Genomic DNA, 14409 nt, shown 5'->3' on the forward strand with positions numbered 1-14409 from the left:
GATGTAGGCAAAGACAATACAAAACCTTAACAGCATAGAAAAATGAATGTTCTGAGTGAGTCACCTCACTCACTCATCTGGGACTGTCCTCAGACTTCCCTTTAATGTTTCATATCAGCATCAACAGCATCAGTTTGTTTCTTTTGGTAATTGCCTATTGGCATATGGGAAACTGAGGCAAGGTGAAGACGTCGAACAAGGGGGTGCACGGGGTGCTCATGCTGGTGGGATTGAACAGCGGGGTAGCCACTTTGGAAGAGAGTTTAGAAGTCCCTCAAAAAATTAAACACAACATTACCATATGACCCAACAAAGGGCATGGGGTTTCCTTTTGGAGTGATGAAATATCCTAAAATTAAATAATGGGGAGGCACTTGAGTGGCTCACTTGGTTGAGCATCCAATTTCAGCTCAGGTCCTGATCTCACAGCTCGTGAGTTTGAGCCCCACATCAGGCTCTGTGTTGACAGCTCAGAGCCTGGAGACTGCTTCAGATTCTGTGTCTCCCCCTCTCTCTGCCCCTCCCCTGCTCATGCTCTGTCTCTCTCAGTCTCAAAAATAAATAAAAACATTAAAAAAATAAAATAAAAAGAAGAAAATGCAAGGGGGATGAATACTTTACTTTCAAGATAAAATTTCTCTAAATAATATAAAATTAGTGAGTTGTTGTTTGCTACTTCTTTGTTCCTCAAGTGCTTTGTCACCAGCAGTTTGTTTTCACAGCTGCATGGCAACTGAGAGACAGTGTTATCTCCGATTCCTTTTTGCCAGAATACCTCTTTTTTTTTTTTCATTTTATTTATTTAGGTAATCTCTGCACCCCATGTGGAGCTTGAACTCATGAACCCCGAGATCAAGAGTTGTACCCTCTTCTGACTGGGCCAGCCAGGTGCTCCTCCAGAACAATTCTTGGTGGTAAAATTAATCTATCTCTAACTGAGATTTCTTTTTCTACTAGAAGTGCAAATAACATCCACCCATTGGTTTCTGAAATATGTGTACCAGGGGTGTCTTGTCATTTCTACAAAATCACATAAGACATGTTTACTTATATAATTTGTCCATACATTTCTTAGATTTCTTTTCCACAAGTCAGGTTTGTTGAGGTATAATTTATATTCGGTCAAATTCACCCTTGAAAGGTTTCCAATTCTGTGAATTTTGGTGAAAGTTTACAGTCATAAAACCACCACCACACTGGAGATGTGTACTTTTTCCATCACCCTAGAACATTCCCTCATATCCCTTTGGACTCAACCTCCTCTCCCCACATCCAGGCCCTGAACCCCCCTGACCTGAGTGCCTTTAGTGCACTCTTCAATTCCTATCCTGTGTTCTCGTGATTTCCTCTGAGATAAATCTCTCTACCGGGCAGGACGCTGCTTTGTATCCCAACGTGGTACCTGGCACTTAAAAGTTGCCTGGCGAATAATGCTGAATAAATGAACGAATCACTTGTGTTTTAGATTCTGCCAAATCCAATCAGAGACTCTGCTCTCTGATTTCCAGGACATGCTATTTGAAAAGGGGCTATTAACGTCGGGGAAAGCTTTCACCTAGAGTTTTAATCTTTACAGTCTTTTTTAAGCACATTTTTTTAAAGTTTATTCATTTTTGAGAGACAGAGAGTGAATGGGGGAAGGGCAGAGAGAGAGGGAGACACAGAATCTGAAGCAGGCTCCAGGCTCTGAGCTTGTCAGCACAGAGCCTGACGTGGGGCTCGAACTCATGAACTGTGAGATCGTAACCTGAGCCGGAGTTGGGCGCTTAACCGACTGAGCCACCCAGGCACCCCTCATCTTTACAGTCTTTTTAAAAAAGGGGCCATAGTGATTTCCAACTTCAGGGATTTGGCTGAGCATTTCAAACATTTTGCTAGACTTGGGGCCTACAACTTTTTGGCTGAACCAGCTTGTGGACCTCTATCCTTTCAACTTGAATAAACAGATGGAAATGCAATCTGGGACCAAATGCAGCTGCTGCATAGTCCTCCCCCAGTGCTCCCTGTCTCTGATCGCTCCACCTCCACATGGCAAGGCCTAGGGTCTCCTCCAGAGCTTCCCTAAACAGGTTCTATGGGATTCCAGACCCATTTTGTGAAGGACATCTGCTTGAGTGGGAACGTAACCTCCCTTACCATGCAGGGTGTGGGTGGCCCTGAGAAAACTCACCTGCAGGTGGCTCATCAGTCAGGCCCAGATCCCTTCCATCCTTCCTGATCTGATTCCTCTTCTGTCTTGATAGGACCCAGAAAATTGACATCCCCAGAGCAATTACAAGAGGCAGTGAACAAAATTCTTCCTTGGCTGGCTAGTTCTAGGAAATGGCCTAGTCCTTGAAGAGAACGGCCCTTTCTTGAAAGGTATGGGTGCTTTTCTCCAGACTGTCCTACTGGACCCAAGCAGGGGGGGTCCCTGTGCACTTTCTGGGGTTTGGCAGTCCTCCCTTATGCCCTTTGCCCCATGGCACAAGCACCACAACAAACAAACAAACAAACAAACAAAAACACATACACACATGCTCCCTCCTGGGGAGGTTGCTCCTTGCCTCCAAGATGAAATCTTCATACTGGCATCAAATTGCATCTGATAGAGACCGCATTCCCTTCCTTCCTCCTTTGCCCCCACACTTTGCCAGGCGACTTCCCTGCATGGCAATGCATTATGTAGGCCAAATCTGTCAAGGCGTGAACCCCTGGATACAAGGCAAGGTACTGAGAGATGTTGCTAAATAAACCAAATGGCAAAAAGGTGTTAATTTTAGTGTTAATTGTGTAGTTCATAACCCTGTGGACCGATAAACCATTACTCAAGGGAAGGGGGCTGGAGGTGGGGGGGAGGGGAGCAGGGATGCTGGAGATGGGTAAGCTTCAGAAAAAGGTAAAAACAATAAAGACAAAGAAAAAAAAAAGAAGAGGGGTCAAAGTAGAGGAAAGCTTATACTCTTCATGCAGATCTAAAACTGTGACCATCAGATTTTTGCGCAATTACCACCATGATAAAATATCTATTTTATTTCGTCGCGCGGGGCGCGCACACACATCCACAGATATATGGAATACACTGGAAAGTAAAATCGTGCACAGCTAGCCCCAGGCGCGGGTGACTGGCTTCTCCAGCACAGCGGGGGGGCGCGGGTCACGCCGCCAGCAGCCGGAACCCCGAGGCCCGCCCCAGGCCGGCAGCCGACAGGGCCCCCGCGCGGGGGAGGAGGGCGGGCCGGGCGCCCGCGGGGGTGGCTCGGGCTCCAGGCCGGGGCTCCGCGGTGGCGGCTGGGCACACGGCGCGGCGCCGAGATGGACGCGCGGGACTGCGCGGCCGCCTGGTGGGAAATGGTGGGGCGGAACCTGCGGTGAGTGCTGGCCGCGCGCAGGGCCCGGCGCCCCGTCGTCCTCCCGCCTTGAGCCCCGGGGATGGGCAGGGCGCATCGGGCCCCAGGCGGCGGGCGGACCTGGCCCTGGGGCTCCCCGCAGGGTTCGGGGGTCCCCAGAGCCCTGCGAGCCCCGGCGCCCTTTGGGCCGCGTGATCCTTCGCCTCGGCGCCTGTTCCCATCCGCGAGCCTCTAGGGTTTGCTTTTTCAGGAGCTTACATCCCCTTGGGGTTTCTGAAATAGAGATTTCCAGAAAGATGGCTCAGGTTCCTCTACCGGTCTCTTACCTTCTTTGACCATTGTGCTAAAATTCCGGGCGGATTTTTAAAAAGACCAATGTGTGACAATACGAATCTACCATGACTCTTAGATGGCATCCACTTAGGTCAAAGGCCTGTCTGTGTGGGCGGAAGGCCAGCTCCCCCAGGGGGAACTCTCTTGGATGTATTTAAAGAACATCCCTCCATAATGCTAAAAATGTATAGTGCATTGAAACCATACCTGTGCCAAGTTCTTACATCCTTTTAACTCTGAAATGTCTGTATCAGTGGGTTTAAACTTATTCTTTCTCCTATTTTAAATCCGTGGCTTTAACAGTAATGTTAAACTACCCTGAATCGACCAGCAATATATTGCCAGTCTCATTTGCATTGAAGCCAGGTGTTGGTTAGAGACCCTGGACTCAGGAGACTCAGTATCTTGATTTGTTTTGTTGGGGTGGGAAGGTATTGGCATTTCTGTTCACCTTCCTTTATATTCCTATGTTTTGTTTATTGCTGATTACAAAATATCCAAGAGTCACATCCAGACACCAGGGACTTCACTTTGGAATGTGTGAGTGATGAAGACTAAAACCGATCTTGTCTCTTCTATTCCTTCTGGAGCAGAGAGCAGCTCTCCCCTGGGCCAGCAGTGTAGACCCACACTGACCATTAGTCAGAATATCCTGACTGATTACACTTTTCAACTTCACATTGCTGGGCCTTACCTCCTTGACATGGTTGTTCTGAAAAAGCTGGCATTTTTTGCTTTATCTTTCATGCTCTCTCTAGAGTTGGCGGCTGATTAACATTTATTTGGCAGAGAATCAAAGCTGCAGTTCATGCTTTTAGAGAACAATCCACTTTGTTGATAATGGAATGGGACATGGGGAATTGGGGACCCTCTCTTACTTGCTTTACTAATTACTAAAAAATAAGTCTCAGGAGATGCTTCCTGAAAGAATAAGATACAAGCACATTTCGTCATCTCTATTGCTCTAATTTAAGACCTGCTGAGGCTGAAGCACAGACCGATATCCAGCATTCTGGATCCTTTTGTTTCTTGGAGCCAAGTTGGTTTAGATCCGCAAGCATTCATGGAGGGCTGGCCCTGCGTTTTGAACTGCTAGTCGCACAGGATCTATTGTGATGTGTTGTGTGACTCAAGGAAAACATTTAATGAAAAGGTGTTTTCAGTGATTATTTTTTAATGCCTTGGGGATCTGTTTATTTTGCAAATATTTCATAAGGTGTAGTTGCTACTTAAGATAGACGGGTCCAGGAGAGTAAATCTTCACTTGCAATTGGTTTTCTTCAAACTAGAAAAATGGGAAATGTGCTCAGGAAAGAAGCTGAGGGAAGCCAATGGGCTATTTCCCTCTTCGTTGCTCCCCATTCACCCCGAGTCTTCGCATTTCTGGATAATTTAAGAATACCCCCCGTCCCCCATGAGCAGGCTGATAGACGGATTCATTCTTTCCACAGCACTGGCCGTCACCTCCCCGTTGGGCACTAGTTTAGGCTTGGGCACAAAGAAGTAAATAAAACTGGCACAAATCCCTGCTCTTGTGAAGCTCACATTGATTAATTTTCTTTTGTTTTTTTCTTTAAAATTTTTTTAAATGTTTTATTATTTATTTTTGAGAGTGAGAGAGAGAGAGAGGGAGAGACAGAGCATGAGCGGGGGAGGGGCAGAGAGAGAGGGAGACACAGAATCCGAAGCAGGCTCCAGGCTCCAAGCTGTCAGCACAGAGCCCGATGCGGGGGCCCAAACTCATGAACTGTGAGATCATGATCTGAGCCGAAGTTGGACGCTCAACCGACTGAGCCACCCAGGTGTCCCTCCCATTGATTAACTTTCAATTGTAATTCAGAAAAGAGAATGAAGCCCTTCTTCTCTACCCTGAAGCTACTAATACGCATTGCTTCCTTCTCCCGTAGGAGACAGATCCACTTGCAGGACAGTTCTCGGACCTGAGCTAGACAGGGAGCACCGTAAAAACAGCACTATATGCCATGTGGTTCTTGTCAGTGGGAATGCAGGACTGATAGTGGGAAAACAACTGGAGAACAATTACAGGTCAAACTGAGGCCCAATTATAATTAGTGGGAGGGGTGAAAAGAGAGGGAAGGTCACCGTGGGAAGGTCTATCTCAGAGAGAGGCTTCAACAAAGAAGAAACCCTTGAGTGGATTGACGGAAGGGGAGGATTTGGTTGGGAGGAAAGAAGGGAGGAGAACACAGATATAATTTAGGTGCTCGGTGATCAATTCATGTTGGCTGAATGAATGGGTACATGGGACGCCTGTGTGGCATTGTCTTACTATTTGGAATAGCTGTCTTGCCAAATGGGGTTAGAGTTGGGCTTCCTAAAGCTGATGCCTCTGAGCGTGAACATGAATGATTCGCCCTGCAGCAACTCAGGTTTCAAGGTAAGAATGATCCAGTTAGGTTCTGTGGCCCCTGTGGAATGCTGTGCAGTTACAGCCACAGCTGATCAAAGGGCAGGCGAAAGAACACCAAAGCATCAAGGTGGCTGTTTGATGTGGCTGGCCGTTAGCGGGGATTGGGCTGAAATTGCATCCTCCACTCAAATAAGGTCTGTTAGCCACTGGTGACTTTTGATTCCCCGCTGATCTAGGGGAAGTCAAATTGACAACCCCTAGTTAAAAGAAGTTGCTGTACATTATTGATGCTCTGAGGGAGCTGGTCACTCTGTTCTTTTCCCGCAGTGCTTCTCACAGAAGTGCCTTGAGCTATTTGAGAGAAGGGTCCTGTATGAATTATTCTTTAAAAACAGAAACATATTTCCCTCTACTGCCTCTGCTTCCCAAGCACCCTGCTACCTTCAAAAGATAACTTAGCGGGAGACTAACAGGCAGGGTAGCGTGAGTTCAGAATCAGGAGAAAGAAAGCCTGAGCCAGCCAACTGGAAGGAAGCATAAGAATTCAACCTGTGTTCCGTTCTGCCCGTCTGGACTTGATCTGGGGCTCAAAGCGGCTTCTCTGGGGTGTTGGTTTCTTATCTCTAAAATCAGAACAACAATGTCCTCTCCTTCCCACCTCCTTCATGGAGGCTATTTTGAAGTATTATGAAACAATCATTTTCATTTTCTCCTTGCTGATTTTAGGCGTAGGCAGTTGCCTATGCCTGCTACTTGGAGGGCTACCCATTACACTTAGCCCACGTCTCTTTTCCACAGCCTGAAGAATTTCTGGAAATTCATTGGCGATGCATGATCTCCCTTCATGCCTCTTCCAGACATATAAGCACTCTGAATTTTTAGTATTAATACAAGAGAGAATTTCTTTTTAGAGGTCTTTCTTTGATGACTTTGGAGTCAGAAGTCTCCTTGAGGACACAGGAACAGGAAGGGAGAAGAGTGTGGGAGGAAGAATGGACCCTAAGAAAGGCCAAGGGTGCAGAAGGGGAGAAGGCGGGAGTGGGGGTGGTCCTGAAACAACTTCCTTTAAGGACTGAATTTTGTTGCCAGAAGCCAGCCTTGTTCTTGAGGTTCATTTGTGCCTGTGTGGATGGCAAGCAGCATTCACCGGGACTGTGACAGCTCATTGGACATCTTCATAGAACTCTGGGGTCACACCGACCTGGGTACACGTGACTCGGCCATTCATTGGCTCTGTGGCATTGGGGAACTTACTTAAACTTTTCAGTCTCCCATTTGCAAATTGCAGGTAACAACAGCTATCTTTTAAAATGCTCTGGTCTAGCAGATAAATCAGGGTGGGGTGGGGAAACAGTGCATCCAAAATGCTTTCCAGTCCCACAACCTCATGATTTGATTACACTGAGCAGTCTTTTACATTGACAGCGTGAAAGAGGGAAAGGGATTTCTTTAATGGATGATGTGGATAAAAACTGGAAGCAGGAAGTGGTGACACTGACTTCCTGTGTCCCTCGTTTCTCAAAGGTAGGAGGCATTCAACCCTCATAAGAGATGTGGCTCGAGACCAAGGTGGCATTAGTGACCCCTCATGGACAAGTCCTAACTAACTTGTCTGCTGATGGCTCCTGGTTTGGGTGGTTTGTGTCATGGGAACAAACAGTAGAATAAACAAAATGTGTATGGCTTGCTGTGTCCCATTTCCTGACCAGGCCCCCGCCCTGATGCAGCAACAACCTCCAGGTACTCCCCTGCTCCCCACCCTGCTCCTCACAGCCACTCTTACCTGGGATGTCACGTCAGAAGTGGGGATTTTTCTTTCATTAGTTCATTTCTTCTTAAGACCCAGCCAGAAGACTGGGGAATCTGATGATTTTTCATGCACTGCTTTAGACTAATAATAGTTAACACATACAGCACTAAATCGTGATGTGATCAAAGACTGTGGCACCTGTTAGTAGTCTGCATCCTATTTCCTGATGACTTTGGGGTCCAGCCTTGGTCTTCTTTGGGGATGCACTGGGGGAACGGGCCTGACCCTGGTGCATTCATGCCCCCTCCCACTTCTGTTCTGTGAAACCTGGGCTTTTTCAGCAGCTGGTTGGGGCCTTGATTTATTGCCTTCCTTTCCTATTCTCCTTAGTGCCCAATCCTGATCTGTCCTAATGACCTACAATTCTGTAAAACATTTTGCTTTAATGCCAAGTCACCTGTAATTCCCAGTGTTAGTCTCTGAAATTCTATTTGGTTGTTAAGAGAAAAACCACACCAAGACAAAACTTGGACTGATTTTGAACACCTTGTTTTTGTTTCACAATATCTTTCAGATCTATTCCATGTTCCTGTTCAACACTAGGAAGAAAAATTGCGGCTCTGTACAACAGCTTTACTAGTAAACCGTTAAAAGAACACATTTTCCCTCCTTTGATGAACATGCTAATATTTTTTAATTTTTGTAAGTATATATTTTTCATTAATTTGCCTATATATTTTTTCCCAAATAAAGACCTCACTGCCCTTTAAGTTGTGACAATGAAAAAGGCATGTCAGCTATACAATTGTAGCTAGAGGAGCATCTGGGTGGCTCAGTCAGTTTAGCGTCTGATTTCAGATCAGGTTGTGATCTCACAGTTCATGGGTTCGAGCCCTGTGTCAGGCTCCACACTGACAGTGTGGAGTCTGCTTGGGATTCTCTCTTTCCCACTCTCTCTGCTCCTCCCTCTCTCACACTTTCTCTCTCTCTCAAAAATTAAAAAAATAAAATAAAATTGTGGCTAGATTTCAATGATCTGAAACTGGCTTTGGGGTCTAGCATGAATCCTTGCAAACTGTTGGGGGGAGATGGATAGAAAAACATGGCCTTGTGGGTGGGGTTTAACTTCAGGAGCTCAGTCTTCATATTAGCTGGTAATATGGATACCTTACTGCTTGGTGTATTCTCTACTTTCTTGCTTCTTCATTTTACCTGTACCCCTTGAAAGAGAGAGAAAGCAGAGAGCTAGGGTGGGGAGACACTGATGTGAGTAATCTGTTTTCCTGTGTTTTTTCTACTGAGTGCTGTTAATTAATGTAACAGTGTACATTGTAACAACACAGTCCTTCCAGCACACAGCCACTGCTCTCACTGCCTGGTCCCACAGGTATGTTGATTCTGGCCATCTCATGGTTTGTGGCTCATGATTAGATTTTATTTAGTGGAAACAGTAACGCTTGACATAGGAAGAATACTCATTCCTTTCTTCTAGACCCTCTTAACTTTTTAGGGGAATAGTCTTTGGTTTTAGCTTAAGACTAGGCTAAGGATTGAATAAACTCTATTATGGCCTATCACACTGGTGCTATTTTAAAATCTTGCTTTAGGGTTTTTTGTTTTCTTGTTTTCTTGTTTTTGTTTTGGCACCTCTCTTGTGGGCTACTCCTAGTTTATAAAGTAAAATACTTTGCTAAGAATTTCGTGTGGTAGCTTGCAACTTAGAAACCATGTTAACCATGAGACTAACTACTTTTTTTCGATAGTGATTAAAAAACATGGGATTTAATTTGGGGTATTGATAATGACTTCTGCTTTCTAGTCAAAGCACCCTTTCTTGTGGATTTAAAGAGACCGGAGTTAAAGATTGCTCACACAGTGAACTTCTATATCAGAGTCGAACCTGGGGTGATTCTGGGAATCTGGTGAGTGCACTGAGGGACACTGGGCTGCTTCACGGACATGGTTTTCATGTTACAAGGGCACGGGTGAGCAGCATGGTGTGAGTCACCTGTGGAGAGGTTGGTGTTTCTTGCTGTTCCATATACCTCCCCTTTGTACGGATATCTGACCTACCTGAATTTGCTTCTCACTAATTTTACCTTGGAGTGCAAAGTCTTTTGGGTGTTGCTCTGTGCATTGGCTCTTTCACCGCGTCTGAAGGACCTGCCCTGCCTCACTCTTCTGCCTTATTCCACACCAGCCTTCCTACACTATTGCAGACCTGCTGGCCTCCTTGCACACCAAGCCACGCTCTCGCAGGATATGCTCTGAGTGCAACACTTTGCTCCCTCCTTTCGGCCAGCTAACTGCCTACTCATCTTCAGGGTCTCCATTTCAATGGTAATTTGGTAATTTTCAACGAAGCCCTGCCTCATCTCCCATTTTAGGCCACCTGTGCTTGTCCTGTACGGCATTTATTCCCACGGTAATTCAATCAGTGCTTGTGCGATTATTTGGTTAATGTCAGTCTTCTTTACAAGACTGTAACTTTTGTAGGTGACTTTGTTGGCGGGTTTTCACTGCTTAGCACAGTGCTTGGCACAGAGAAGACACTCAACTGTCAAAATCATGAGGGTTCTATTGCTTTTTTTGCTATGCTAATGTCAATATTTTTTTCTGTTTGGTTCTACTACTTGTTCTTGGCTGCCATTTTTCCAGTGTCCTGTTTTATGCTTCCTCTTCCTGAGTTCAAACGTGTGTTCCTAGAATGTGTGGAAACCAACATGGGTTCACATAACTTCTTCCTAATGTGCACCGTGTGGTTCAGCTAATTGTGCTGGCATTTGAAAATCTTTTTATTCTTTGCTCCTGCCCTGGCTTATCCAGCTGGCAGTGATGCCTGTCCTCTCGGTGCTGATGGGTTTGATGTCAGACTTTGTGCCCCTAAACGGTTGAGAGGACTGAAGATTTATCATTACGTAGCCAATTCTCCAAGTCCCTTTGTGACATGTCATATGGCAGGATTTGCGTCCTCAGGATTCGTTCACTGATTTAACAGGGTGGAGGAACTGGTGTTTAGGCAGGTGTTTAAAATCACAAGGTCACAGCTTTCTGGAGAACAGCTTCATTTCACACTAAAGTTCTTTTCTCCTACCTAAACTGGTTTCCCTTTAAATTCTTTCAACTTGTTTTTTTCAGCGAAACAAACAGCAGGTGACAAATACCTATTGTCTTCTACTTGTTTCCACCCAATGGACTTCATTTCAATGGACAGCACCTAAGATTCGCAGTCTTGGAAGATTAATGGTTAAAAGGGATTGTTTCTGTGCATGAGGGAGGTGGGGTAGAGTAGTGGTTTTCACTGTAAGATGTTTGTGGTATTATATTTTAATTTTTACCAGGTGCATATAATACTCAGAAATTTCTATACATAAATATGTAGTGTATATTTATACATATATAAACATATAAATCTATATGTATGATTGACGTAAGGAGGGCTTCAGACTTTGGCTAGGAAAGCCAATTCCCTCTGTTTGTTAAAACCTTTCCTTGCTCTTCAGGCACACAGTTCCCAGCTGCCGGGGTGAGGATGCGAAGGGAAAGGACCGTTGCTGGTACGAAGCAGCCCTTCATGATGGCAATCCAATCATTGTTTATCTTCATGGCAGTGCGGAACATAGGTCAGTGCCTTTGCTTGGAGTTTTTTGTTTTTTAAAGAGAGAGGTAGCATTTCATCCCCATAGGGGAATAAAAGGCAGAGCTCAGTTTTCAATTCTGTGTAAGCATGCCTCCATATAGTCTTTTTTCCTTTGTGGAAATTTGAGGGCGTTCTGGCAATAGGCTTCTCTTTAAAAAAACCCCTACATATTCCATATGTAGAATAAAGTAGATCTTTAACTGAAAGACTAACTTCTAAAATTTGGATCCCAATTTCAAGGAAGGCAGTGGTTCCTTTACTCCAAAGAGTGTCTGAAATGATGAACTGAGCCCACGGATAACTGGAAAGGGAACAGGCACGAGATATGGGGAAAAGGAGAGCAATTTCCATATCAATGGTCTTCTCACAGAAGTACATGGAGATTCCTTAATTACCATGCATCCTATTAATCAAATGCATGGACTCCCTATGAGACATCATCTGGAATTCTGACCACTGGTACTGGGGACCATCTGACTGGTTCTAGTCTAGCATACTGATGCCTCAGCCCACTCTCTGTTGTTCCATCCTTGCTTTGTAACAAAGAACGCCTCCCTGAAGTCCTGCTCCCTTTTGATGTGCTGCCAGAGCCTCCAGTGGGCCTGTCATCGGTGATGATTATCAGCTGTGACTGCATCGCTTTGGGTTGGGGGAGGGGTGACGTGCCTCAGAGACCTACAGACCCAGCTCTGTCTCTGAAGGGACATTGCACACTAAGTGACAAGCTCTGGAATCTGCCCCTAGGCTCTGTTGCCTGTGTCTTTTTTTCACTCTCTTTTTCTGTCTTGATGGCTTTCTCAAGACTTGACTTTGCACCAAGGGCTTTCAGGAGATGTCCATTTTAGAGAGAGATTTACAGAGGCTTTCCATGAAATTCAACATCTTTCAACACTGTTTAACATTGTTCTGATTGGGCAAACTTGGGCATGGTGCTACAGTGTATGTATTTGCCCACACGTTCATTTCTGCCCCTCTGTGTGAATCTGCTGTTATCCCAGATTTACTGGCTCTGGGGTTAGCCCCAGCTTCTTCCTGTTCCCTGCCAGAAGTCTCAGCTTGCTACCAGCAGTACTGAGCCAAAAGGAGGCCAAATGGGAGGTCACCAGGACCTTGTTGAAAATAGTGGTTCTAGACTTGGGATCCAGAGAAAAACCCCGGAGGGTCCATGAACCTCTTCCACAAAATTGTACAGAAAATGTCAGGTGTGGATATATTTTTCTGGGAAATGGGCCCATAGCTTTAATTACATGTTTTAAGGGCTCCATGATCCACGGAAGTTGAAGACATTTGGCTCTAAAACAAAAATTCAAATGGTTTTTAAAAGAATCCTCTGCCTTTTGAATCATCTTTGTCTCCCTTTTATTAATAGAGAGTAGATGATATGGTTATTTGGGGGAAAAAGGGTTTCTTGTACCTTCGGGACTGTGAGTCTGTCTCCTTCACTTCATCTTGCACTTAATGGCAGGGTGAACAGGGTACAGGCACATCTTAGTTTAGTGAACATGGCTGTGTCATCCTTTGTTCTGAAAAGCCACTTTCCAGAACTGATTTTCCTTTAGCTTCTAAAAGTATTCTTAGAAATAAGTTTTGCTGTGTAGCAGTGAAAGGAAGTGGATTACCAGTAGTTAATCACATGCCTCTTTTGAGAAGCACTGGCCACCTGGGCATCCGGCACCCATACAGACGCACACAGCAGTGGTGGGGAGCCATCCATCATTCACCCTGACACATCCAAGTGGGCTATGACACCAAAAACCATTTCCCTTCCTCCTAGTTATTTACTTTTCTAACCTGAAAAAGAAAGGCATGAGGTCAGATGCCAGAACCATGATAGTGATTTTTATTGGATTTGTCATGGTAATTCCTAATTCTTGCTCTTTTTTTTTTTTTTAAATCGTTTTTTTTTACCTCCTTTACAGGGCAGCTCCTCACAGACTTAAGCTCGTAAAGGTATGTCTGAAGGGGCCTCAAGGTACCAATTCTATGTCTTTATTTATTCTCTTTTGGGCTACAGCCACAGATCTTTCTCAGCCCTCAGCACGGATATCTACTGAGAGCTCCTGAGAGTGGGTTTGGTGTCTAGGGCTCAAAGTCCCTCACATGGGTTTCTCTTCCTGCAGTCACCACGGGGGATGAAAACAGAAGTGAACATCTCTGAGAACCAAAACACTTTCATAAATATATTACCTTCATCACCAGATGGACTTGAAGACCTATTTGATTTTTCTGAGGGCTGGGAGGAGGGTTGAGAGAGTATATTAAATGTGAAAGTTACTCCTATGGGAAACAGCCCCCCCCCTCCTTTTTTTTCTTTTGGTGGAAGAGGATAAAGACATAGAATGTCTGCTTTTAAAAGTCATTCAGGGGGCACCTGGGTGACTCAGTTAAGTGTCCAACTTCAGCTCAGGTCATGATCTCACGGTTTGAGGGTTCCAGCCCTGTGTCAGGCTCTGTGCTGACAGCTCAGAGCCTGGAGCCTACTTCAGATCCTGTGTCTCCCTCTCTCTTTCACTCTGTCTTTCGTGCTCTGTCTCTCTCTCACATATAAATAAACATTAAAAAAAAAAAAAAGGTCATTCAGGCTCTGGCTTCAGTCCCATGAAGGGTTTTGCAAATGAAATGGTGGCCACACTGCTCTTCTCGCTAGCCTGCTACCTGACTACAGTTTGTGGGGTGCGGCCCCTGCATTTCCAAGTGTGAGGGAGCAGGCTTTCCACTCAGCCATATCTGACTCATGGCTAGTAGGGCAGCTACCTGTTCATCTTCTCCCACACCCTGATTGGGTCACCTCTCTCTCAGGTGACCAGGCTGCTTGTCCAGTTATTGACCACAGGACCTGATGTCTCCTCCCACACACCCTCCCACCTCAGAGCCCTTTCCTGGTGTGACAGCGTTAATGGGAGTCCTGCCAGGCCCAGCATGGCCAAGTGCCCCCTTCATCCTCCCTCCCTTATTCAGACAAGAAACTCCTCTCTTGTCTACTCCT

General features: G+C 45.4%; 1 protein-coding gene across 1 annotated transcript in view; it reads left to right on the plus strand.

The window, feature by feature from the left end:
• Nucleotides 1–3144: 3144 nt before the first annotated feature.
• The window catches only part of ABHD12B (abhydrolase domain containing 12B), a 29361-nt gene continuing 18096 nt past the window's right edge, over nt 3145–14409 (plus strand). Inside the window, exons 1-5 of the mRNA XM_027065700.2 lie at nt 3145–3350; nt 8358–8485; nt 9603–9705; nt 11287–11406; nt 13343–13373. Of these exons, the coding sequence (XP_026921501.1) occupies nt 3295–3350; nt 8358–8485; nt 9603–9705; nt 11287–11406; nt 13343–13373 (438 nt within the window). The 5' untranslated portion in view covers nt 3145–3294. The remainder of the gene's footprint in view (nt 3351–8357; nt 8486–9602; nt 9706–11286; nt 11407–13342; nt 13374–14409) is intronic.

This window comes from Acinonyx jubatus, chromosome B3 (genome assembly GCF_027475565.1).
Source record: "Acinonyx jubatus isolate Ajub_Pintada_27869175 chromosome B3, VMU_Ajub_asm_v1.0, whole genome shotgun sequence".
Taxonomy (NCBI): domain Eukaryota; kingdom Metazoa; phylum Chordata; class Mammalia; order Carnivora; family Felidae; genus Acinonyx; species Acinonyx jubatus.